Source organism: Anopheles darlingi, chromosome 3, assembly GCF_943734745.1.
Source record: "Anopheles darlingi chromosome 3, idAnoDarlMG_H_01, whole genome shotgun sequence".
NCBI classification, from domain to species: Eukaryota; Metazoa; Arthropoda; class Insecta; order Diptera; family Culicidae; genus Anopheles; species Anopheles darlingi.
The window spans coordinates 14,178,180-14,204,398 of record NC_064875.1 but is presented as its reverse complement, the minus strand read 5'-3'; the positions used below and the strand labels follow the sequence as shown (position 1 = coordinate 14,204,398).

General features: G+C 47.7%; 1 protein-coding gene across 1 annotated transcript; it reads right to left on the bottom strand.

The window, feature by feature from the left end:
* Positions 1–26,205, bottom strand: LOC125954075 (uncharacterized). Its single transcript, XM_049684070.1, has 5 exons — positions 25,300–26,205; positions 1,973–2,536; positions 1,330–1,565; positions 1,112–1,246; positions 1–1,036 (listed from the first exon to the last, which is right to left on the bottom strand). Exons 1-5 carry the CDS (start codon positions 25,318–25,320, stop codon positions 859–861), a joined length of 1,134 nt encoding a protein of 377 aa, XP_049540027.1. The 5' UTR covers positions 25,321–26,205; the 3' UTR covers positions 1–858.
* Between the last annotated feature and the right edge of the window lie 14 nt (positions 26,206–26,219).

The following is a 26,219-nucleotide window of genomic DNA, read 5'->3' as shown; positions in this document are numbered from 1 at the left end:
TAACTCACTTTATTCTCATCCATACAGTTGGACACGCCAATATCAAACAGCACGTGCGTGTATATGAAAAAATAAATGTATAAATATAAACACATTAAGCATATTATGTTCGGTACATATCCTGCGTACCTCTCCACCACTATCTCTTTCAGCATGCTCCAAACGCAACTAATGATATGTCTATCGTATTGTTTTTTGCGTAAAAGATCTTATGAACTAGCTTCGCCCGTCATTAGCGCGCCATAGTCTGTGTTGCTGCACGCGGTTTATTGCGTTCTTTTCACGCTTTTTCTACGATCTAGCGGTGTATATAATACAAGCAATTAATCAACTATCCATCCGATCGGTTTGAGCCTGCACTAAACGCTTTTATCTGGCAGGTTGAAACGGCTAGCAATTTGATAGGAATCGCATCAGCACACGCCGCTTATTAGCCCTTAAGTACTACTGCGCAGATGTTGGAAGGGAGCATAAGTAACGATGCATTTCCGGCAACCTTCTGATAATATTATGAACGTTCACATCAACAACTCCAAACATCCATTCCAACAGTATCGTTTCTTGGCGATATGAGAAAAGAAATAATAATTCGTTCAGTAAGAAAAGAAACGATTCATTTTAAATGTAAAGCAAAAGTAGAACGGAAAAACAAAGCATAATAAAATAAAAGCAATGTAGTTGCCAAGAAGGTAAGTGACGGTAATGCAAAATCACAATCGATTACCGTTCACCGTTTTCTAGTGTGCGTGTTTAATGTCTTCAGTACACAGCTACGATCCCGGCAGTCAGAGTCAGGTGTGGCGGACCAGGATGTGTTTCGCGAATTCATCCAGCATCAACTCCAGCCTGAGCATCGCTTTATCGTTGTTGCTTCTGCTGGATCAAGCTTTCCCACTGTGCGATCAGCTTGTGTGACGAAGGTGCCTCCTCTGGATCGAGATCGCACAGCTGAGCCAAGGACATCGCTGGCCGCATTCCTCCGCCACATCCGTTGCCAGTCCGCGAGCGGCTCTCGAACAGTGGTGAAGGAGTTTCTCTGCAGAAGGAACAAAACGATGGCATAAATATTGGATGCTTAGAAAGAAAACTTTAAAGAATCGACGAGCTTTACCTTGGCGAGAGACTAGAGTTGGTCAGCACGTCACAGAGTTCACTGATCGATTTGGTCGATCGTAGCTTTCTCGCCAGCGGATAGATCGGTTCGTCCGTGTTATCCTCATCCGAGAGCTCTTCGCACGATTCGAAACTGAAAACGAAAAAGAAGTTGCCAAATGAATCGACATTTTCGCGAGCATTTCATGCCGATCGATTTCTGAGCGGCCAACTTACGTGTCGTAGTTCATATCGAGCAAATCCGATTGAGAGGCGTTACGGTTCAGCTTCCGAATACGCTTCAGCTCACACTCGCGGTTCTTGAGATCGCGCAGCTCGCGCTGAATCTTCTCCTCCACCGGCACGTATCCACGCCGGATCGGCTTGCCGTTGGAATCTCGCTCAATCGAAGGTGGCGTCGAGATGGCGGTCGGTAGTATCATCATCGGCGATCGGTTCAGATCCAGAGAAGGCTAGTGAGACGTATCGAGAAAGGATAAAATTTTAAATACGGTTCTTAAATAAAATAAATCATGCGGTAAAATTGTTGCTAAAGTCGTATTCCAATTACTTCAATCTTTGAAACATTTTAGGCCAGCTCTTGTATGCACAAACAGACCTCAGTGTAATCTGTCCGTACCTCGATGGCCTGGTTTTTGTCTAATTTCAATTAACAACGCTACAAATTATGTTCGAAATCCATGTTCCATCATGCAAACCGGATTTGAATTCGCAATTTCCCTCCTCTATCTCTATAGTTTTACCAAATCAATTAGCAACAAAACCGCGTTCTCGAGCCTGCTCTGCTAATCATCGCGGGAACGTTCCCGCGGCAAACGTTCGCACAATAATTCGCCGGTTCTCCTCAATCCTATCTTACCACAATCGGATCGGCTCTAGTGCTGGCCATCGCCGAAAGCGGTGCCGCGGCGGCGACGTTCGCTCCCGTCTGTCCATTGGCGGCCAGCTTGTTGATGCGGCCACGGGCGGCAATGAACTTCTGCATAATACCGCGCTGATTCGGATTCGGATTGAAGCGTCGCGGTGGCGTCGACGATACGTTGGTATGGAAAAGCTGCGGTGTCGACCGGGCACGGGTCAGTGCTTTCGCCTGCGGCAGAATGTACTGCCGACCGCCACCGCCACCACCACCACCACTGCCATTCGTCATCTGATGCCTCGTTTGCGCTTCGTTCTCCTTCGCAGCGAGCTGAGCCGCTTCATTGAGCTCCAGCTTATCCTTCAGGTTCGACACCGACGGTGAATGGACCGGAGTCGGCGATAGGGACAGACCGGAATCATCCGAATTGCCCGAGGTCGACGAAAGGCTATCATCGTTCAGATCGCCACCGTTCGATCCGCGGCTGTGTCCTTCGCGCAGTTCCTGCTCACGTCGCGCCACCTCGTTGATCTCCTCCTGTATCCGCTTGAGGGGATCTTCAACCTGCAAAATTGGAATTCAAAAGCAAAAAGTAGACTTATTAACATCTCCGCTATAAGAGAGCATTACAAGTATCCAGATCAATCATTTCGTACGGGTGATCGCGGCGCATCTTTGAAGATCATGCACCCACTAACCTACATCCAGTCTCGAGGGTTAACGAGAGACCAAGATGATTAGCAATTATTCAGCACCCCCTTACAGACTCCATTACAGTTCGCTCTAATCACGCGGTTCATCTGCATACCGCCGGTACGTTGGAGGGTGGGTGTGTTCGGAAGATGCGTCACGGGGGCATACGCATGGTTCGTATGCTAATTTTCTACCTCGGATCATTAGATATGATCCGGGATGTGGAGCAATCCCGGAACGGATCGGCCCATTGATCATTACCGAAAGTAGGTTTCGAAGGCACAAAATAGAGATGAAGCTTCGGAATTCCGGAGCAATGCGTCGAGATCTGAGGTGCATTGCCCGGGGCATGATCTTCTTATTTTTGACACACGGAATGCGATTGCGAGCAGTAAGCAGTGTCGACTATTAGTATGGATGTCGATAGTATTGCAGTAGGTGGCCCCGTCGAGCTTTTTTTAACAACACCTTTTGTAAATAATTTTGTAAAACAGTTTTTATGACAAAATCGTAAAAAACCATCACTTCGGAACCTTCAAAATGTTGCCAAAACGCGGAAAAGGGGAATATAAAAAAAAACTTTAAATTCCTACCTGAATAATCTTATCATTTAACAAAAGAAAGTAGATTTGGATATCTAGGATCATTCAGCACGAGGCTCGACACCGCAAAAGTGCAGTTTTTAAGGTATTCCACCTCAAAATTGGCCGCCATGCCATGGCCGTACTTTTTTAGCAAACATTCCTCGATTTGCGACCAAACATTCTTGAAAAGTTGTAGTTTATTATAACATTCAGATCAAAAATTATATTTGAATGGTTTCGATACGTCGATAAGCAATACAAAAAACTATGTAATAATCGACTTCTTCCAGCCTGTAGCTTTTATTGCCGGAACTACGTTCTTCACTACAGTACACACAGTACATTTGCAAATTCTAATTCGCATTCGACGAACACCAATGAATGTACAAAGCAACCAGCAATGAATTGGCAATAAAGCTACTCTGCATAGCCGCAACATTATTCCTCTCTTTTTGCCTATCATTTGCAATCGTAAAGCACCAAAGGACGTTCTGTAACCGATCGATATTGGCTCCCTTTCGCCCACCTTTTTCCAGCAGCTATTCTCACTGCTCACTAACGGTAACTAGCCTGGACTCCATTTAGATTTTATTCCCAATTCTGCTCCATTCTCCAACCACCTAATGCCCTGCATCCGCACTTTTGCGCAAAACGAATGGACTACCAGCTATTACTTGCTACATTCTTTGTCGATGCCAAAAAGGGTCGAGTGGCAGGAAATGGCCACCCGCCGGGGTGCCGGTTGTGCAGTGGCCAGCCTTCACTCACCGAACCGATCAGATTACTCGGGCCGACCGTTGGATGACGATCATTTACGCATCATTGCACTTGGCGCACCAGGAAGTGAAGCGTACGAAGGAGCGTCGAGCGGTACGCGGGAGCCACAAAGCGAACGACGGGCGACGGTGGAAAGCATCAGCGCAAGCTGATACGTATCCGATGAGGCTCGTCTAACTTCCGTGACAATTGGCACGAAATAATGGCTTCATTTGGGCCGACCGGCCAGTTCAATCCATCTGGATGCCTCCCGGACCCACACAATGAGGAAACGACCGAAGTGCGTTTCCCACTTTTCCACTAGATTAGCTTCGGCCATCCGTCCATCCGTCCGTCCGTGTCCCGGTGACAATCTGGGAGCTGGGGTTTCAATTGTCCAGCGCCAAATTACACTTTCACGCAGGAAGCAGCAATGCCGTCAAACGTGGAAAATGAGTCACAGAGAGGAGTGCAGCACACATTATGCAAGCGCGGTAACGGTGCTTTGACCATTTGGCACAAAATGCTGCAAAATATCCGGTCGGACAAAATGAATGCAAGTTGAAGCGGCTATTAATCATCAATCAGGCAGGCAATGGGGGGGGGGGGATTGTCGATAAAAGACGAACAAGAAATAAAAAAAAACAAATTGATTTCATTTCAATTCAATTTATGCCCAAGCTGCTGGTGCAATCCAGCTGCAGGCCGGTGCAAATGGGATTGATCTTGATAAACACAAAAAACCACACATACAAACATTGCAAAAAACAACAGCACGTTGCGCTGGCAAACCCCCACCCTCTCTTCTTCGAACACGGGTTGTCAGATAAGAAAAGTAATAAATAGCAATTGACCACCGGGTGAGAGCGAGCGAGAGCTTACGCGTGAAGGTCCGCGTGCCCGTATTCCGTGGAGCACATAATTTGACAAGATTTCCATTAAAATAGGGATTGTTATTATTATTATTATTATTATTATTATTATTATTGGTAGTAGTGAAAGAACTATGCAGCCTCCAAACGAAGTGAAATGTTTGTTTTTTACCATTGCAAATACGCCTTTTTTCCTCTTTCTCTCTCTCTTTCTCTCTTCTAAATCACCTTTGAACCAGCATCCAGCGTCCAACGGAGCATGGAACGCCCTCCACGCTGGCTGCACGTCGTTGGTCCACATTTTCCACCCCTTACAAATTACCTTCATTTCCTCGACGGCAAGACACCTCCGGTGCGGCGCGGCGCATTGTAAAGCGTCAAAAGTCCGGCCCCAAACCTAGACACACACACGGGTGCGCGCGAGCGCCACGAAGAAAGTATCGAAAGCACGGAGGCTGCGGACCGTGTTGGAGCGATCCTACTACCTGGCACCGAACGAAGAGGTCACGGCTAATGGCGCATGTGCGCGAATCACCCCCGGGAACTGCGGCATTCAATTTGTCCAGCGCCTGACCCAGCTTGCGGCCCCGCCCGCGGCCGGCGGACTCTACAGTCACGCGATTTCGCGCAGCGTAATTTGCAATTTAATTCAAATCATACCGGGGTCTCCGATTTTCACCGAAGATCACGGAGGCGGGGAGGTGTTGCAGTAACACGTTGTTTGAGGAACCCCCGGGGAGGGGGTGCGGGGTTTTTCTTCTTTTCCGACCGGCGGTGGCGGCGACCACGGCCACGGATCGGTGGCCGGTTGACCCAGATACCTTCGGGGGCGTATCGCGTAGCATCCGTACCGCACCGTGAACCTGTTCCGGCATTCCGGCGTTCAGTAAAATCGGCAGAGGATCGAGTCGGGGACGCGAGGGGGGTAGTCTTCGAAATAAAAGGAAAATTCAACACAGTCCGGAAGGAAATCAGATCACGCTAGCGCCTCCTTATGGAGCCACTACTACACCGGGGAGGGCCATTCGGGGATTTATGATTAACCGAGCATGGCCTAGACCAAGGGGAAGGTTTATCGACAGCCACGAAAGGCGACGAGGCGCGGATAAAAAGAAGAAATCAACGAAGATGGCAAACAACGACGACGTATCCAAGGCCTGCTGCGAGCATTGACGTACCAGGCAAGAGAGGTGAGAGGTTAACGAATGCCTAGCCAACCATGACCACTAGAGATGGATCGACACGCGTGTTGACAGCGAGGAATGAGCTACATACATCCGACGAGCTGCAACGAGGCTGCAACGATGAGCGCGCGACGACCCGTAAAACACTCACTACACACGTCACGACTAACGCGTTCTCGATCACCATGGCAACCGCTAAACGTGCTAAATAGATCGTGTCAACACCGTATCGCATCGCATTCGGATTGTTCCGATCGTTGCATAAGAACGGAATTCCGACGAAAATTCCATGTTCCGCTCGGTTCCGAAATTACACATACAGTTTTAATGCTCTTCCTGAGGACGAAGACGCAACGATTAGATCGATAATGATGCTTAATAGAAAGCGAATAGTGATTAGCGACCGATCTGGGTTACATGAGAAAAAATAGGAGGGGAGACGGGCTCCGCGAGATACGCCGCAAAACAAAAGACTCCAACCTTCTTCTTAGCTGACAAGCGACGAACCCCCTTTATTATATTTCATCTGATATATTTAAGCCCCTTTTAAGCATCTCAGCAGCAGCACACCAACAGAGACACACACACACACACACACACACACACACATACATACATACAGGCACAGTATCAGCGTGAGAGGTCACGGTGCGATCGTGGTAATTAGGGCTCGCTAAATTTCTCTCTCATTCTCTCTCTCCCTAGTTCTTTGTCTGTTGGCGAGTCCGGAACCTCGGAAGATGATTTCTATCGCACCGCGTGCTGACCTTCAGCGGGGGGTTCGGACAGTCGCTGACGAGACCGGCTGCTGCCGGTGGGAAAGCGAAAACCTGAAACCGGACCCCATACGAGCACCAAACGGACGAACGAATGAAATGCCATCATCAAGTGCCTCTTATCTTATCACGCGAACCACGTACGAACCGGGAGACCGTTTATTAGACAGACCTTCCTTTGAGTCGAACAATGCATTGAATTGGCCGATAGTGTGCGATAAAAGCGCGTGTGTACGCGCACCCGATGCAGTGCTTTTGAAGTATTTCAAACAAGTCATCAAAAGAGCAACGTGTGAAGATGGGTGGGGGGAGGGGGAATTGAGTTCGGACCCTTGTCAGCAATAATGCACCGCTTGGAATGACGTTGTTTGTGCGAATGGTGCAATCCAGTGCGGCCATTGAGCGTTTGAATTTGGACCAACAACGATTCCGTCTGTAAGACTCAAGCGTGGTTCAAGCGAGACCAACTATGGACGAAGAGGGATTCACCTCGCGGTCAGGGGATTTCATCCAGCTGGAACCATGCTTCTTACGCTAGCCATTTACCAGAAATGGAGCTGTCTATGGGGGCGCTTTAAACACAGTTCCAGCTTTGGAAAGTACCTCCAATTTCTCCATTTATTGCCCATGGGTTGAGAAGACGAGATAAACGGGGAAATGTGTGAGTGTTTTTGGTTGGTTCGTAGTCTCGAACGTCCCCCCAAAAAAGAAAGGGATCTTTTTATTAATCAATCTCGCTCACATGTCGTGTAAAGTACATATATGAAGCCCTACAACGGGAGCAAAGGAGAGAGATGACCAACATCACCATCGGCCTGTCCGTGGCGTGACGTGTTGTTCCGCATGCCTGCAACTCGTAAACTCAATTGCAGCGAAATGGGGTCCGCCACACTCAAGCGGTGATTCATATCGAATCATCCACAACAATCACACACAGACCCTACACACACACGCGCACAGACAGGTCGTGCATAATTTTACTTTCCGGTCATGTGGAGCTGAACAAAAAAAAACAGGCGCAACTCAAAACTGTCGCCCCTGGGCCGAAGGGGTGACGAGTATTTTCTGACGTTTTGAACGTCTTCCCTTCCCATTGAAAATTCGTGAAAAGTCCGAACTGCGAACTATACCGTGTGATTACCGTAAAGAGATTCTCATTGTGATAGCAACTCAATACTAATACGATGAACTAAAAAAAACATTACCCCTGATAGCGACTGACCATCATCATCATCATAACTTTCATTCAAGCCCAATCCAGCGCTTCGTTGCCACGTCAATCACGACGATTAACCTCACCAACACTATTCTATCCGGTCTGTAGTCTGCTTACATTGTAACACGATACGGTGTTCCATTCCAAAAGTGGACACTGAATACCCGGGGCCGGCCCCGGAGTTGAGCCAGCCAAGCCAGCCACCAATCCTCCAGCTTTGTGGAACTCCGGCTCGTGCCGTCCTGGAGCAACAGCAGCCTCAGCAGTTGCCACAAATCTAGGCCAAACACATAGCAGGTTGGCGAACGAGAGAGTTTGCTGCCAACAGCAGCAGCCGCAACATCAGCAGCAGCGGCGGCGCTCCAGGCCTCCCTGGCTTCCGTGGCCAGAAGCCAGAAAAACCGGAAACTTTTCACTTTCAAGTTCGCCTAACCCTCGCGTACGCGGCCCCCGGGTTATCGCCGGCCATTATTAGTGATCTGATCTTGTCTCCGGGCCAACATGGAGTCCGTAATGGGCGGCAAACTTCGAGATGCACTGCTGCAACACCGAGATGAAGATCTGGAGCAAGTGGACCTCCGGTGTGTTTGTGTACCGGTGCTTTAATTGTTGCCCTTTCCTGGATCGGAAACCTTCACCGGCAAGCATACACACGCACACAGACGTTAGAGAAGGTCTTGCGCGAGAGTGAAAGAGACTCCAGCGACGGGAGGATAGCAGCGACAACGCCAACGCGGGGATGCTGTAGTTGAGCTTCAATTATTGACCGAACGAGAGAGTGAAGCAGACCCGCGACACACACTAGGTCCCAGAGCCCCCTCCCGGTTGGGGACAGGTTTTTGTTTTAGAAATGAAAAGTGAAATGAAGCCCGCCGCAACACATTTCTCTCGGTCAACCACGACGACGACGACGACGACGCCGACGCCGACGATGGCCACTGCGCACGTTTGTCAAGGCCAAGCGAATGGCCCACGGATCTCCCCCCACCCGTTCCATGGTGCTCCTCGGTGGCGGATTTCACCAGCAAACGCGGTCGCGGTGACAAAGTTTTCTGCAAACATGATAATTGCACACCGGGGAAGGTTACACCGGGGGAGTTGTGAGGACCGCTCGGTGCGCCGGATCAAACGATGGCCAACGAGATGGGATGGGTCATCAGTTAACACTAATTGGGACCACTGGTGAGGAGGACAACGACAACGACAACGACGGCTGGCAACGATTTAATTAGCTGCAAAAGATGAAGATGGATGGTCAACGAATCAACCAACCCAACCTTGAACATTCATTTTACGATTAGCATTCCGCTGCTGCTTCGGTTTACGATCAGCGGCATCGACTAAAGGTCGTGGGAAGCGGCTTCGGTCACTTCGGATGCTCTTGAGAGATTGCTCCAGTGACCGACACCAGCTGTAGCTCATCGTTCGAAGCTCATAACCTCAATCATAAACAACGATGTTCGAAACATTCGAAAGATCGAACGATCAAAATCTTGCGCCAAAGGCTCTGCAGGCGACGATCGTTAATAACGAGAAGCATCCGGGAGGGCGGTCCAAAAGTAGAGATTTCGAATTTTCCAAACCAAACACCAACCGAACGCATGGAATGCCGAAAGTAACCTGCGGCATTGAAGTCTCTCCGTTGGACAACGCACGACACGAAAAAGTTCTTCCTCGTCTCTCTCTCTCTCATTGTCTCTCTGTTCGATTTCCATTTTTTCTCTGACCGTACAAATGGCCAAAGTAAAAGAGAAAAATGCCCAGAAGCTTCCTCTAACGGCGGATCGAGCTCGCACCTGCCTTCTTGGATGGCACGAGACGACTCCACTGGAGCGAAGAGGTCTCGTGTGTTGCGGACGGCCAACGCAACACAAGCCAAAGGCAGACCAACGGTTCTTTGGCGTCTTTCGGTGGCGTTGAGGTGGAACACAACAACAACAACAGCAACATGAACGATGCTTAAAGACCGGACCGGAGCGCTACTTTTTGCCAAATTGTTTGCCAGATTAAGCCGGGCTGGTGCACCAGGCACGAGGGACGTCGATTAACGCCTCAAATTCTGGCATTCCTCGCACCGGAAGCAAACATTTCTCAGCTTAGTTTCGAGTAAAAGACAAAACGGGAAACGAAAACGGAAAGCCCCAACAAGCGAAAACCATCCAACCCAGCAAAACAACGATTCCTCCATTTTAATGTCACGTTCTCGAGCTGGAGGGACAGGCGGCGGCGTCTCGGCTGGTTGACCACTGGCACAGGTACTAGCACTGGCTTGGCACTGCCGATGATTTACGGTTCGGGGAAGGGGCCACATTATGAGAGCGAGCTTCCGGCTCGAGGATGATGAGATGAGTAGCATCGCTGCACCGCCATACATCGCTGCGAGCCTATTAGTTTTTGGCCGGGGAAAAGCGATCTAAGAGCCTCGCGAGTACTCTTTTACGACGCATTCGGCGGAGGTTTGAAATTGTTTGGGAGCGAGAGAAAGAGAGAAACGTGTATGAACGGATCGCACAAAAGGTGCTCAAATTGATGAATGAATCGTTTAAACCCCCGGCGGAAAGGGGAAAGGGGGGCCCAACCAACCAGCCCCCAGCCTGTTAGGGAAATTCATCGTAAAACCCAAATTGTGGCATTAACCAAACCGCAAATGCATAACCGGTAAGTAGATGAAGATGAGCAAGCGCGAACAAGCATAAAAAAGAAAGAAAACGAAATCTCGCTTCCAAATCCCCCACTCCGAAAAATAAAATCGACGTAAAAGAGGTTGTTGAGCGCACGCGTGTGTGTGTGGCTGACTTTTACTCGTGTGCAGCACTTTCGAAAGTACATCTTCATCTCATCAGCATGATCAGCTGCTCAACATTGGTTGCAAAAAAGCCACCTTCAAATACATTCAACGGAAGACGACGAGGAACGGGAAGGTAAAATTCGGATCGTGGTTCTATCGAGGTTAATTGTTGTGGCTGTGGCCAACACACACACACACCCAGGGTTCTCACATATGCGTCTATTGATGGGAGCAGGTCAGAAAACGAGCAAGGGGCGCCCGATGCGACTCGAAAGCATCGTGAGAAGCATCTCCCGCGGTAACGAAAATGAGTTGTCGGCCACCAAAAGCGATGCTGCCGCGAGGCCGATCGAACGGCCGATGGGCGGAGGTAACCACATCGCCGTGTACCAGCAAGTGGTGGAGACGACGACGGTGATGATGCCAGTCAGTGGCATTCCCAATCGTCGTGAGGACGACGGGGAGATTGAAGATTACTTGTTTTCATGTTTTTTTTCTTCTGCCTTGGAATTCCTTGTGAGTGCGGCACGAGAAAGGCAGAGAGAGAGAGGACGACTCCGACAATCGACGTAATTTGTCGATTTAGATTCGGGCACGTGTCGAATCGTATGTGTGCTCAATTGCTATGGCGCCGGTACTGCAATTACTGGGCGCGTTATTTGGGTGTGCATGCATTATTATTATGGTTTAGGCGCTGGCCGGTAGCAGGCGGTTTTCTATTTATAGCATCGTAGCATATGCGTGTGCATCTGCATGATCTTATGCGAAACATTTTACATATGTCATTGGGAGTCAGCTTTCCTGCCACTAAGCGGGGAATTAATATTTGTTTTTGAAGGAATTGTTCGTGTTCGTGAGAATTAAACTTTTTAGAATATTGTATGCACTGTTTCGAACAACATTTTCAACTCATCATTAGCCTGTTACTTCCCAGAAGTTTTACGATTACTAAATTTTTTTTCTGTTGATAATATTTCGTTCATTTCAAACATGATCATGTTCATGATCATTTTTTATCTTCTTTTATTTAGATGAAAACGCTCCAAAAATTAATTTAAAAAAAAACCAAACCTCTAAAGGATTATTTGTAGAAAAGAAGATCAACTTTTCGAACATACCTTTTCCAGTGACACTTCTTCGGATGTTTTTGGGTAAATATGATATTCTCCAACAAAATTGTCAGATCGATTCATCATCAAAAATAACAAAAATGCGCCATTCAATGACTCAAAATTACACTACCCCCTCTCAAAGTAAACCTCATAAAGTTATGCTGCTATCTTACTTAAATAATGTTAAATCTTATGCTTTGGATGCCTCTTGATTTTAGAGTCGAACTTTGCGCAATTTGCATCATAACGCGGTTGAATAAACAATGCCACCAAAAAGGGCTTCACAATGCAATTTACTAGTTAGGTAATTGTAAATTAACCCCTAAATAATATCTGAATTACAATCTGAATCCAAATTGCACACAGTACTAGCCAGACAGCATAAGAATGTGTTAGCATGCGATCGTGAGATAACATCCTCTTCCACTAACCAAAGGGAAAACAAGGCTTTTAATCTTAACCGCTGATAGAGATGCATAAACGCATAACTTGGAAGCATTTTTGTGGAAAACTCTAGTAACGCGATCGTGACCGCATCACCAAGGCAAGTAATCTTGCGCACTCGTCGTCGTTTTCCACGGATCTGAAGCACGAGCCCCAAACAAACAACCACCCTCCAATTAAACGCTCATTGTTTGTATGGCCAGCCATTTTTTAATCTCCACCCTCTGCACCAGTATTTAGGTGACCAGATTATTGCGTGAATATATGTCTGTTTGTGTGTGTGTGTTTGTTGTTTGCTTCAACCATCGACCGCAAGGCGTGAAATGTACTCGCGGTACGATGTGGCCATTCCAACGCACACACACACATTTCAGCACAAATTCCATTCCGCACCAATTTCAATGGTTTTGTTGCTTTTGTCTTGAGCCGCGGACAAATAAACCCGTGGAATCGTGACACAATCGGGAACGGATAATGACGACGACATCGGCAGCGCACCGACACACACACAAAAAAACAAAACAACCTCCCCCCCAAAAAAAAGAAGCCGGCTCCAAAATTTGGACCGCGAACGTTACGGTGCGTTACGGGGCAATGTTGTCGTTTTTCGGAGCCCTCGTGGCCGCTCTTCAGCCAAACCTCTTCGCGCCAGCCACGCACACCAAAGGGCACAAGTTTGACTAGAGGGATAAGGTTCGTTTCTTTTTGTTTAAGGGAGATTTCAAATTGAGCCGCTGCAAAGGGGGCTAAAAATGGAATTATGTTTTTCAAACAATCATTACGCCGCCCGGGGTGCCGGAGGGGTTGAAGCAAAACAGATTGTTTACAGTTTTTTTTTTTTCTGGGGAGGAGGCTAACTCGGCATAAATCCATGACCGTGCCATTCCAAAAAGGCGAAAATGAGGTGAACGCGGACACTTTACTCAATTCGCCCGTTTTGCCATTTTGTGTCACATAAATCAATCCTTTCAACAGTTTTCAATTCGTGTGCCGTGGCACTGGCACTGGCGACGTTCACTTGTTCGCTTGATTTTGATACAAACTACAAGGAAAATGAGGCTTGGCGCCATAATTAGGTGAAGCGATTCCGAGCTTGAACCACGTTTACAGGATTACGATAAATCAAAACAAATGAAAACCACGGAAAAAACGAAAAGTGATGTTTATTACACCACCCCAAATGGCCAGTCAACCCTCTCGTGGAGGGGGAGGATGGAATGCGCTCCGGAAAACAAAACCTTTCAGCAAAACAACCAAAACACAAGATATTGGGCGGCAATAAAAATGAGAAAGCACCTCTTCCGCATCGCAATGATGATGCCAGTCACAATGATGGGGCCATTTGATGGCCTGTACTGGAACACCACCCGCTGTTTTTTTTTTCTTCTTTTTATGTTGCCACAATCTCTGCCGGGCACGTTCTGCACGTGCACTTTGCAAAACGTAGCACAAGGTCTTTGCCGGTGAGATCAGGCGGTGCATCATGATGCCGAGTGTTGTTTACCAGTGAGCCGTGAGGTAATGAATGAGTTTTGTTTTTTCGGTGAATTGCAAACAGTCGCACCAGTATGCAAATGAGATTGCACACAGGCCAATGTCAACCAACAGCCATTTGGTGTCCCGGTGAAGATGTGCGATAATCGCAACCGAATGGCATCGCGTTTCGCGGTCGAGGTCGAGTTCGTGGCATCGCAAAAGGCAATCTGGAACGCCTCACAGCTTGAAGGACTGTTTGCAGTGGATCAAAGCAATCGAAGAAAGGTAAATAATTAAAAAAAACAACGCTGATTGGTAAATGTCAATTTTCACTTTTCAAAACTCATACTCATTTCTCTCACGACCAGTCAATCAAATGTAGGCTTAGGAAATTGTTGTAACACCTTGATACACTCCCAGCCCAGCCTCGCACATCCGAAAGCTTATGCGGCTCACGGAACATAACAGACAACAGATCGGCGCAGCACCCGCCATCCGCCATCAGCAACCATGAGCCATTAACTGATAAACTAACCGCAGCAAAATGGATTGTAAAATTCACTTTTCATCCTATTACCCTTTCGTTACGCGCGCTCGCGCGTGTGTGTGTGTGTATGTGTGTGTGTGCTGTGGGGCTGGTGTGTTGTTTCGAGGAAAATTCAATCAAAACGGTGACGCAACACGCAATTAATTAAATCGATTCCCATCAAAGATGCACCGAAACATGATTCGTTCCAAGATGAAAGCCGGCATCAAGGGGGTGCATGATGCATGATAAGCATCCCCTCCGACGGGTTTACTCATAAAATTTTCTTCTCTCATAAAGCTTGATGCTGTTGTGTAACGCGGTGGGCGGCCATCGCGAGCGGTAACGCTTCACACTTTCGTGTGACGTTTCGTGACTCACACATCACACCCTTCCGGCGGCGCCAGGGCCACCCTAACCTAACGTGCGCCATCGATTACAGATTCCACGGTACCACCACGGTGGCGGAACTGGAGCGGTTCCTGGAGCAGCAGCAGCAACACCCCTGGCATGTTGTTATATCGGAAGCGATTGTTTGATTCTCCTCCCGGGGGTGTCCCGGGTGTCACTTTCGCTTTTGCATCTGCGCCTTCGCCCGTTTCGACACACACACACACACACTCATCTCAATTAATAACGCCACATTCCTCACACCAACCACAGAGACACACATACACACGTGGACTGGTGGAAGATGCGGTTGATTGTGTCGCGATAGAGCCGGAACGCACAGCGAAAGGGCTTGAGAGCGGACAAGCGGACTTGATGAGTCCGGGATGCGAGATGCGGTGGACACGCGCATCATCAGCCGGTCAATGCCCCTCCGCCCGGTTCCCGTGACCGATGCGAACCAGGTGTGACCAATTTTTCGGATGATTTTGGTTTGGTTTTGCTCCACGGAATGTAGACGTCTCCACGAGAGAGCGTTGCGCAACCACCAAACGGCCGCCGGACGGTGTTGTGGATGTTTGTCAATAGCAATAAATGTTATCGAACACGATGGCACCTGAAACGGTGATAGCGAAGCGCGGTCGCGATCTTATGAGTAAGCATACTCGAAGTCACTTGAGTTTAGAAGAAAAAAAAACAGAAACATCTCGCACTCGAAAGCACGCAATTACGGGAAGAACTATAGAGCAGTCGAGAATCGTGCGGAAGAAATGAACCCATTTGCTGGTCACGCAGTCACAGTTATGCTGCGTGACAGTAGGCTATGACGCCATGTTGTATTGTGGTGATCGCACGTTGTCGCACGCGGACGATTCAGACGAAGGCTTGCAGCGAAAGACCACGACAACCACGCACGTACCAAACCATTCAGTCAGGCTTCATTCTACGGCTTAATTAACATAACAGCACGAGTGGCCGCGGCTACACACATTCTACCCCCTCAAATGGAACCCATACTACTCCCCATTGGCTTCCAAATTGTTGCCCAGCCGAGCTGGGATGATTCTCATGGCTTACTGCTGCGCATTCCCACGCTAGCGTCACGGGCGACTCTCTGATTTTTGGGATAAAATTTGGCCACACAGAGTAGGCCACGCGGTGAAGTCGTGATTATGTGCGATAACCAGCCAATTGCATTAGCGGGGGTTACTCCATTCCATTCTCCATCGCTATGTGCCAGGGGAACAGTTACACTCCCACAGTGGAGCCCCTAGAGTTCTGGCACGGAACGTTCGTTACCCACGGAACGGAAACGGCTTCATCAAGCAACAAGCAGTATTTTTCCACCCAACAATCACAATGTAATGATGGGTTCATTCTGATCTGATAACGGCACTCGAGGCGGCTACTGGTCCTTCGGTGAATGAGTCTCACCATCAGATTAGAATTAGTTAACATAATAAGCTCGGGCTCGTCTCGCGTGCTGGTCGTCGTCATTCTCCTTCCAAACGCATTACAAAATGTTCTCTAGAAAAACGTATAAACATTCCGTTTATCACAGTATGGCTGCTCTAGAATGGCACAATCATGGCCCAACGCCCGGGCTACCACTTCAACCGGACTCTGGACCACTCATCGACAATGGGACATGACTTATGCATTGACAGCACTCCAACCGCGGTTTCTACGGAGCGTTCTGTTATCAAAGACAAACGAGCAACAGGAAAGGGAGCGAGAGAGAGAAATGGCTAATCGCGCGCGCACTTGAAGCCACCCAAAACGCATCATCATCAGCAGGAACCCTTTCCCACGGCCACGATACCGCGAACGCACCAACAAACAGCCTCCTGTCCATCACGCTTTGGGACGTGATTTATTTCAGAAAAAACGGACTGTCATACTCCCTGAAATCAGCATCGTATCAGTGTATGCAGCATGCATTTTGTGCTCTTTAGTTCGCAACCACGCACTGTCCAGCTGCTCCAACAGAAGTGGAGATTTGGTGTTTCGCGTGAAAAGGTAGAGGAAAAAAAACAATGGCAACTCGGAATGCGGTAGCGCACCGGAAAGGAAACTGTACCCCTTTGCCTTATCATTATCCAAGTGCAATGTGGCATCATTTTTGTTTCGCGCCTCCAGGGAGGCAACCGGCGGAACGTGGTTGAATCATCGGACCACGGGAGTGGCCCCCGAAATGTGTGCCTCCTCCCAGCCGGTCTGAATCATCCCGGAAAGGGATTTGCACACCCTGGAACCACCTTTTTGTTGAAATGCTAGTCAGGGACGATAGGTGCAATCGGCATGTCTTGCAAACCCGATACATTTCGGGTGTACTTTGGCGAAAAAGCATCAACTTCTGTCTCACAAATGACATCAAAAGCCACTGTCGTCGTCATCGTCGGCACCGTGGACGTTGTTTACTGGTTTGCTGGTTGCCGGTCTTATCGGAACCAACCACGCTATTAGAGTCAAGTGTTAATGAAACAATTTTCTGTTTCGTGGTTCGGCAAAGGGAGAAGAAAGAGGAAAAACACTTCACCGCGATGTGTGTGTGTGTGTCTGTGTGTATGTGTGCGCGCGAGGTTCAATGAGATAAGATAAGCGCCAGAGGTGTGCGTCAACCGGCAAAACGCCACTGGAACCTTCCACCGAGAGCGCACCGCTGGTCAGTGCCAGGTGAGGAGATTCAAGGTGCTTTTATTTCCGCGACAAACATATAAATATTTGAACATAATTTTCCCCAAATTGGTTTTAAGCATAAAACCAATTTCTTTACACATAATACTCGATCGCTTTCTCGCGCGAGCAAAGCAGCTCTTGAAGGCAACCTCCAGACATTCCGATCCGATGTAATGACCATTTTCGATAGCACCAATGGCAGATTCGCGCATGAAAAAAACAACAAAAGTTGGAAAACACATTTTTCATTTCAAACCATCCGACCCGTCAAACGGTACATGGTGAACAATTATTGATGGAAAGTGGGAATGATGGCCGGTTTCGTGGTAGGTAGGTGATGCTTGATGGTGGTCACCTCCAGCCTGACTTGTACGATAATTGATAACCCAATCGATTGAAGCTCGAGGAGGCAGATAGCGGCCGCTGTCGTTGTGTTCCGCGACTGGACCGGACCGGAGTGTCACGAGGTATGCGGCGGGACCATAAAACATGACCACCCCCACCGCGTAGTCGCGTTTTATCGCAAAAAACACAATTTCCGATGGATTCTCTCGGGAGGACAAATTGGTGTGAATCACTGACTTCGGAACTAAATGGACGTTTTGGGTGGGTCACGTGGATTTACCGGGCGCACACAGTTAGTTCTAGTTTCTTGGCAAAAGAAGTAATTGCGTGTACTTTTGGCAACTTTTACCTCTTTCAGGTATACTAAACTATACACTTAATTCTACATTATATGTTTAGATGAAGAAACGATGCATCTTGAAATGACAAGCATTTATTTCTTCGTTTCAACACTTCTTTTAAGTTTCCCATCGATTTGATAAATACAGTGAAGGTGGCAGCAAAATCCTGATTTTTTAGTGTTTTCAATGGTTTGAAATGCTGTCCTGCTTTACTTACTTCAAATAGTTTAGAGAAAGCTTAGAACATTGCATTCTCTCTGAAAATTGTCCGCTTATACGATTCTGTGACCTCGCCAAGTAAAAATAATCTTTTCTGGGTCTGAAATACTAGACCTGCATTTTTTATTCAGATTATCAACAATTCCAAACCAGCAGCCATTTCTTTGCTGCCCAAAATGCCAATCGATTCCTTTAATTCAAAAAAGTCTTTCTTAAAACATTAACAACATATATTTTACTTTGCTTGTTTAATGCCTTCTTGTCTAAACAAATTGTTCTTGTCTTGGCACATCCATTTTCATCCAATAACGTATGCTACATCTCGCCACAAACACAAGAGCTTACTTACAACCCTTAGTACACTCTCATACGCTAACAACACCGCTCATAAACCGCATCAAATCAAGCTGACGATCATGCGAAAGACGTCCGAAAGAAAGGTCCGTGGCTCCGCGTGCCACGAATGTGACCTTTTTCCCGACTTTCCCGGCCACGCGCGACCATTTCTATTTACCACGATCTCCCCACGGTCCAATCGATCGATCGATTGGTTGAATAATTCGGTTTCCCCGTGGGGTCCGTGGCCACGGCACGACATGTGTGGCCACCCCTCTCGCTCGCACGAGTGCACGAGTGGAAAATGAACCAAAACCAAAGGGGACCATTATTTACGCGGACCGGCAGAGACCGACCGCCGAGGGCAGCAGGGAAGCCGCTAAAAAGTTTTGATCTTCCGATCGCCATACATCATCAGCATCATCAGGCCACTAACCGATCTACATTCGACCGATCGGCCGACTGGCGGTTCGCATCCGGACGAGCGACTTTTACTTTTCAACGCGCCCGTCCCACCAGAGATTGCGTGCACCGGGAATGGCATCCCTTTTGGCAGTGAAGGTGAATCGAACCGGTTTTTGGTCCCCCCTCGAACCGTTTGGCGATGGTTTCGTTTCGTTTCGGCCCGTGGACACGGGGACGACAAATTGTGTGTCGACGTCGGGATCGATCGGTCCCGATGCCGATTTCGGTCACGTTGCGTGACCATATTTTAGCAAAGAAGCGGTTTTTTTGTTATCATCATCATCCTGTGGGCCTGTTTCTCAATTCTTCCAGTGTTACACAACGCCTTAATTGCCTCTCGGAAGGGAGCGTTCGGATGGTAGCGATAGCAACCGAGAAACGATCCCCCGACAGTAGTGACCACATCCTTCCAATCGAACCATAAATTATGGTCCAATTCAGGTGGCGAGGAGGCGGGGTGGCGGGGAATCCTTAAAAAAATGTTTTCCGTTTTCGCTTATCATGCCGGGAACGTGATTGTGATGAAATGTGACTGGAACGAGCGTCGCTTCGCTTATCGCTCTTATATGTACACGCGCTGGAATGCTCGAAAAACACTCGATGTGCCATTTTGGGCATTAATCGGCTTGTTATAGTGTTGGAATTGGGTGCAGAAACATTTTATATTTCAAATTTAAGGCTCAACTGACTTAATATTAAAAAAAAAAGAAAATCAAAACAGGATTCTGCAGGACTGTAAACGTTGGCACTGCAACTTTCACAGTTAAAAATCTTTTGTTGTCATATACGCGCGCATCTTTACAGCGAATCTTTCAACCGAGTTGGATAAGAGTATCTTGGATTTAAAAGGAAGTTTCTCTCTCGTCTTAACCAAGCTCGGTCACGATGGCAACTTTATTTCAACCTCTTTTTGACAGTCTTCTTCACTGAAAGTGGCTCTCGTGGTCATACAAGACACGTGGTATAATTTTTCTCCACTCCAGATCGATTATCGTAGTCTATCTAGTACGTAATAGGATAGGAACGATGCATAGGACAACAAAAAATATGATTTCGGTCGAATTACCCCGAGAAAGTGCTCCAAGAGACAAAGATTCGAGAATCGCATAAACACAAAATATGACACGAGCCACCCGTGTTTGACCTTGCCACGATGCCGAATGTTGAAGTGACCTTCCATCACCGGTGCACCGATCATCGGAAGCGGAGCGAAAAGGGAAAGGCAAAACGGGCCCATATTTATGCCTTCCTCCGCCATCGTCGAGGAGCGTCGAGGGGGGAAACGCACTTAAGACTCCCGAAAACCTAAAGAAAAAAAACGGAGCTCCAAGAGAAAGTGATCCAGAGAACAAGAAACACGTTTATGGCGCGGCTGCAATCATGGTGCAGATCTGCTTGGCCGTTTTTCAAACCCTTGCAACATCAATGTATGAATACACATATTTGCATTCCGTCAATTCGCTTCGAGCACGGAGAAAGAGAGAAAGATATACAAAAGGGAGGAAGAAAACAGAAACGCCACAAACCTCAGGCGCAACGTTCAACGACACATCCGCCGGCCCTGTTCCGCTTGCACCGGATCAAATCCAAACATAACTTAACATGAGAAATGGCGTTAAACACTTCCACCACCGGCGCACCGGTTCCAAACCCCCCCGGGGGGAGGGGGACCTCGAACGCCCCTCGCCACCGCCAAAGTCTATTGAGCATTTGGCAGGTACAACAACAACAACGAGCAACGAGCCAACCAACAAGCACAATGATGAAATGGGCACATCGGGCACATAAACGCACATTAAAGAGCCCGGGCAGTGGGATGCGAGAAGACGAAAAAAGAAAGAAAAAAAACGCTCCTCCACAAAGAACACGTGTTTGGAGAGGAGTTCGACGATATCGGAGGAGAAAGTGAAGTGCTTATGAAGTGCCCGATTCGCAACGAAACGGAGTGTTGAAGGGAAAAAAAACCCCCAGCAAAAAGTCCTGATACAAGCGCTCGGCCCATCGAACGTGCGGGACGTAATGAACCATTAGCTGTTGTAGCCGATCGGGGACGAAGAGGGCCATGAAATTTCCACTTGCAAGGCTCCGTTGATGGTCTCCTCCGCGGGCAAGTGACATGTTTTGTTTTTTTTTTTCGCTGCGCTTCAGGACTTAATATTGTTTTATGCGTTACCATTCACCGCAGCAATTGGTCCGCAACATCGGGCAACATGTTGATGATTAAAAGTGTATTCGGTGTGGGTAATCTCCGAAAGGCATTATATTCCGGATTTGCTCTTCAGTTATCGCGGACGCCACACGAATCAATGGTTGTCAATGACATCGGCAAACATTTACTCGGACTCTCGTGTTCGAAAGGAATTCCCGCGGTGCGACATGCCTTGCCTTGCTTGAGTCAACAATTAACATCTCCCACCGGAAGAGGTCAACGTTCCGTTATGTTCTGCTCCAACTTAAAGCATTCGGTAAGCACTTGGAGCTCTTTTCACGAAACAACTGCCTAAAATAGACTGCTGTAGAGTGAATCTGCAGATTTGGCGGTTTGTTCGCTCTTATAGTATAGAATAACGTAATATTATGTACTAACTGATTTTCCATTTACTAAACTTTTCAGTTTTTTTTTTGGCTGATCAAAAAATCCCGTTTTTTTTTTTGGCTGATCAAAAAATTCAAAATGATCAAATCATTTTTAAAAAAAAACCCGTTTGTCATTTGTTCACCATAGTTTTGAACAGTACTTTTATTTGTCGCAAACATGTTCAACAGATTGGTACATACGCTACATGCTTTCTTTTATTCACCATTGGTAATTGTTATGTGTAAGCCGTAAGCAATGTTTCTCGTCATGAGAAAAATTATGTTCAATCGCTAATGTTGATGGTGGATGGATGGTGCATCTCAATCGCATCAAACATTAGAAGAAAATTGAAAGCCATAAGAAATCATCACAACCATAAATATGATGGGCAAAACAAACGTATCTAAAACTAGCTTAGCTGATTATCACGACACTGTCATTTCTCGAAGGAACTTTGGAAAAATTGGAATAAAATAATGAAAATAGCTCTAAAAGATCTTCAAATAACATTCATATTCATCAAAGTGGTTTATTTGAGAAGATAAGAAGAGAAGAGAAATCTGTCTAACCAACAGTTAAAATTCACACAATCCAATGCACTAGGTAATAGGAGTGCAGTCCTCATGCAGAGACTATTCTCACACCGAAAAAGAAACCGGTAACATTCAATTTACACTCCCGGTTTTCCAACGACAGCTCACAGCTGGTTGCTGCGTCAGTCCACCAATTAACACCAAACGAGCAAAACCATCGAACGGGCAAGCAAGTAACCCTCCCCGCTCACATCACTGCTGCGGTTGCAAATTTGTCCATTCCCGTCGTGGCCGCTGTTTTGCAATACAGCAGAAAAGAAAAACCTCGGTCCGGGTCCGGGGCTCAATCAAGTCCGGGCTGAAGGACGCACCGAGCTGATGCAGAGCCGCGCAACGTCAGCGCAAATGTTCTCACCTCAATCGCCGGCACCGTCAACTCCGTCTGGCTCCGTATGTTGCACATTTTGTGAACCACACAATGCAACACAAGCAAGCAAGCAAGCAAGCAAGCAGACAAACGCCGGGACGGAACGAACCCCGGGCCGCTCGTTGTGTTAAGAAAGAAAGCCAGCCAGAAACCGGATGAACAGCGCTTGGCACAAACCCATTCAAACCAGTTTATGTTTCGGTGGCTGTGGAGGGTGCGGCCAGCATTATGCACTCACGACATCGGAGACTCATATTTCGATCATCGTGCAGGCGAGCGCATGGTAAGGGAGGTTTGGCGAGGGTATAGGATAATAACATCATTTTCGTCTGCTAATAAATGACCCCACCCCAATGGTGGGAATTTTCGTTACGCATGCACCCAACGCAGCCATATGGGAAAGGAAAACGGGACCGTTTGATTACGGATCTTTTCCGCCATTTTTTTTGCACTCCACCCCCTGGGGGTGTAGGTGGTGGAACCCACATTTCTCACGGCTCGTCTCCGGGCGCAGTGTCTATATACCACTCTCCTCCTCTCCGAGGGAAGCGTTTCTGGCGGCCATGCTTTTCCCGGTCCCGGTGCGCCGGTTCGCGAGCCGCTTTTTCACTTTTCAAATCACTTTTCCTTGCCTGTGGGGTGCGTGTCAGCACGCACCGCACCCGTTAAGTGATTGAAGTGAGGGCGAGAGAGCCGATAACCATCACCATCATCACCACCATCATCATCATCATCATCATCATCATGTGCGATCTTGTACGATTGGCGAAAAAAAGGGAGACGATTGTGGGCGGGGGCGAGCGCAAATGAATAAACATAAACTAGGTGTTAGATCAGGGAAGTGCACACATGCAGGCAAGGGTTTAATGTACTGTTTTTTGGCGTGGTGCTTCATCGCTAGAGGTATGTTTGCTTCCCCCAGTAGATCGCCTCAGGGTTTATCGGGTGTAATTTGTGTAATGAAATGGAACTAACTTTCCCATCACCCTCATCTTCCGGTACCGGCGCCGTAGTCGTCTTCCCCCCTAACTTATGCGCGAAGATCGAACCGGAAAGCGAAAGGGAATGGCGTCAACGCGGCGCAAAAGCATAGGTAATGACCGCGGAAAGGTGGGCCAAGGTGTGAGATGATCTGTTTTATGCAGCCAAATGCAACTGCTGGTGGTGCTAATGTTTGAGCATCTTTACGGTAGTTTTTTTTTCTAGTGCTTTGTGGTTTATGTGTGTGTGTGTGTGTGTGGCCACCACCGTCACCGCTTACAATGTGTCTTTTGTGGTAGCAACCGGAAAGGGAGAGAGAGAGATGCGAAGGATTAAATTGCGGAAGACTCTGTTTCATAAGAAGTTATCGCGACAATTACGGCAGGTCCAAATGGCCACCGCCACCGCATTAGCAGCTCATCATGAGCGACATATGGTCGAGTGTCGTTTATGGTCGCCTGGTCGCTGGTAGATAATGATTTCCGTGTTTTAAAGCACGTGATTACGTATCTTGAAGCCATAATCCACCTACTGAGGATGATGATGGTTTAGATCTGGGTTTTTTTCTCTTCCCGACAACATTAGAACAACACTCTGCGAGGAGCATCACAAATTTAAGCGAAAAAATTAAGATCTTAAAAAGAAGCAACATAACTGCACCATCCCTGACACATATCCGTTTTAACAGCCGTAAGCTTCATTTAACGGCTCCCTTCAACAGCCCCTTCATTGATGCTAATGAGCAAAAAACATAGTTCTTTCGGTGGATCCCCCATTTCCTCGTTCTAACATGCGGCCGGCAGTCCGGGGAAAAAGAAAGCCTCCAAGCCCCCCCGGGGGCGGAGAAGGTCGACATATGGTCCGATTGGATGTGGTCACTTTCGACCACCGGCATGGCCAATGTCGCACATGGCAGCACGGGGTGTACCAGATGGTTCGCGGTCCGAAAAAAAAACACTGGAGGGAACTGGAATGTGAAAATTGAGCTGCGGCGTTGATCGAATTACTCCACAAACACACACAGACACACACGCGCGCACACAGAGTTGAGGTGACGCGTTCAAAAGCCCTTCGCTCGGAAAAGGGGAGGAAAAAAGGGCCGCCGCCGCCGAAATATAACAGGGGTCGTTCCGGTTGGCTGCCACCGGGAAGGGTCCGACCTGATCGAGCCGCTTCAGCGTTCGCTTTGTAACAGGAAGTCCGAATGCATCCACACCTGACACGCTGACGCATCGAAAGAGCGGTTCATGAGGCCAGGTTAGTTTCATTTACCGATTGTTTCAGATGAGAAGCAGCCTTTTTTAATAAACTTCATTCTGTTGGTTTGTTATTAAACTCTTTACGGGTTCATTTCTACACACATTTGAAATGCTAAACTTTAGACTAATTTATGTGTTATTTTGAAAAACAACCAGAATAAGATGAAGGTCAACTTGAAACTATGGTCTCTCGTTTCAGGAAGTCTCTTTACAGTCTTGTATAACAGCGGCCTGACGATTTGATAACCTTATCCCCATCTTAAGCTAAGCACCGCTGACAGATAAACACCCGATAAGACAAGCTGATCCCTCTCGTGTCCCCCGGACAGGTGCCTCAATCATCTTACCTCCATTCCGATCTGTCGCATGATGCTCTACTTTGATAGTTACTAAAATTCCTGGAACACCGATTTGTTGTACTGAAAACTTGGGGTTTTCTGCGTTTTCTCTGTGTGCACCGAACACACGCACGCACTCGCACACCTGAGCGGCCCAAACTCCACACAAAACACACCGATATGCAGCTGATTAAACGCAACCTCCGTCGCGTTCTACCGCTGGCTGGCTGCTATTATTCTCTGTGCTAGTTGGCGTTCTTGTGTTTCGCTTTTTTGGGAACACACGAGACACTCTTTTTTCGTAACCGATGGAACGTGCACTGCACTTTTTGGATTCCGCTTTGCTGTTGGGGCGTTTGTTTCGATTTTATTCCGGTGAAGTGTGCGAAACTTGATGCGAAAAGAACTGCCCGCGAACCGAACGGTGCAAACGAACGCACTTAAAAAAAAAGAACAACAACAACTGAACAGCGACCAAGGTTTCTCTCTGCACCTATCCGGAGAGATGGAATTAGCTGGATTAAACTTTAACACTTTAAATCCGCTCCGCTTGCTAGCCAGCACACGCACAACCAAGTTTTTTTTTTTGGTCACTTCCTCGCTTCGCTCCCCACGTCAAGCGTCCGATAAGTGTCGCGATCGTGTACAGTAAACCGCCGAAAAACAGCGTGACGGTGCGAGTATCGCGTGTAAGTGATGGGAGCAGGATGAGCACGAGCTCTAGACTCTCCAAAAAAGAACCGAATGCTTGCACCTGCGATGCCCACCGGACGGGAACTAAACCCGACCACCAAACTAAAACGCGAACAAAGATGCGAACTGTTCGCTGCGGCGGTCAAACGTAAAATCGCGTGTCCGTGTTCTTAAGTTCCTTGAGGTTAAGTCAACTGCCAACGGATCGCCACACCTGTCCCGGTCGACGTATGAAA

Coding starts and splice junctions, on each gene's coding strand:
- LOC125954075 (XM_049684070.1), bottom strand. CDS start 25,320: ATGCGACAGATCGGAATGGAG. Junction 1,566..1,972: donor CTAGAGCCGATCCGATTGTG/GTAAGATAGGAT, acceptor ACGTCTCACTAG/CCTTCTCTGGATCTGAACCG. Junction 1,037..1,111: donor AACTCTAGTCTCTCGCCAAG/GTAAAGCTCGTC, acceptor TTCCTTCTGCAG/AGAAACTCCTTCACCACTGT.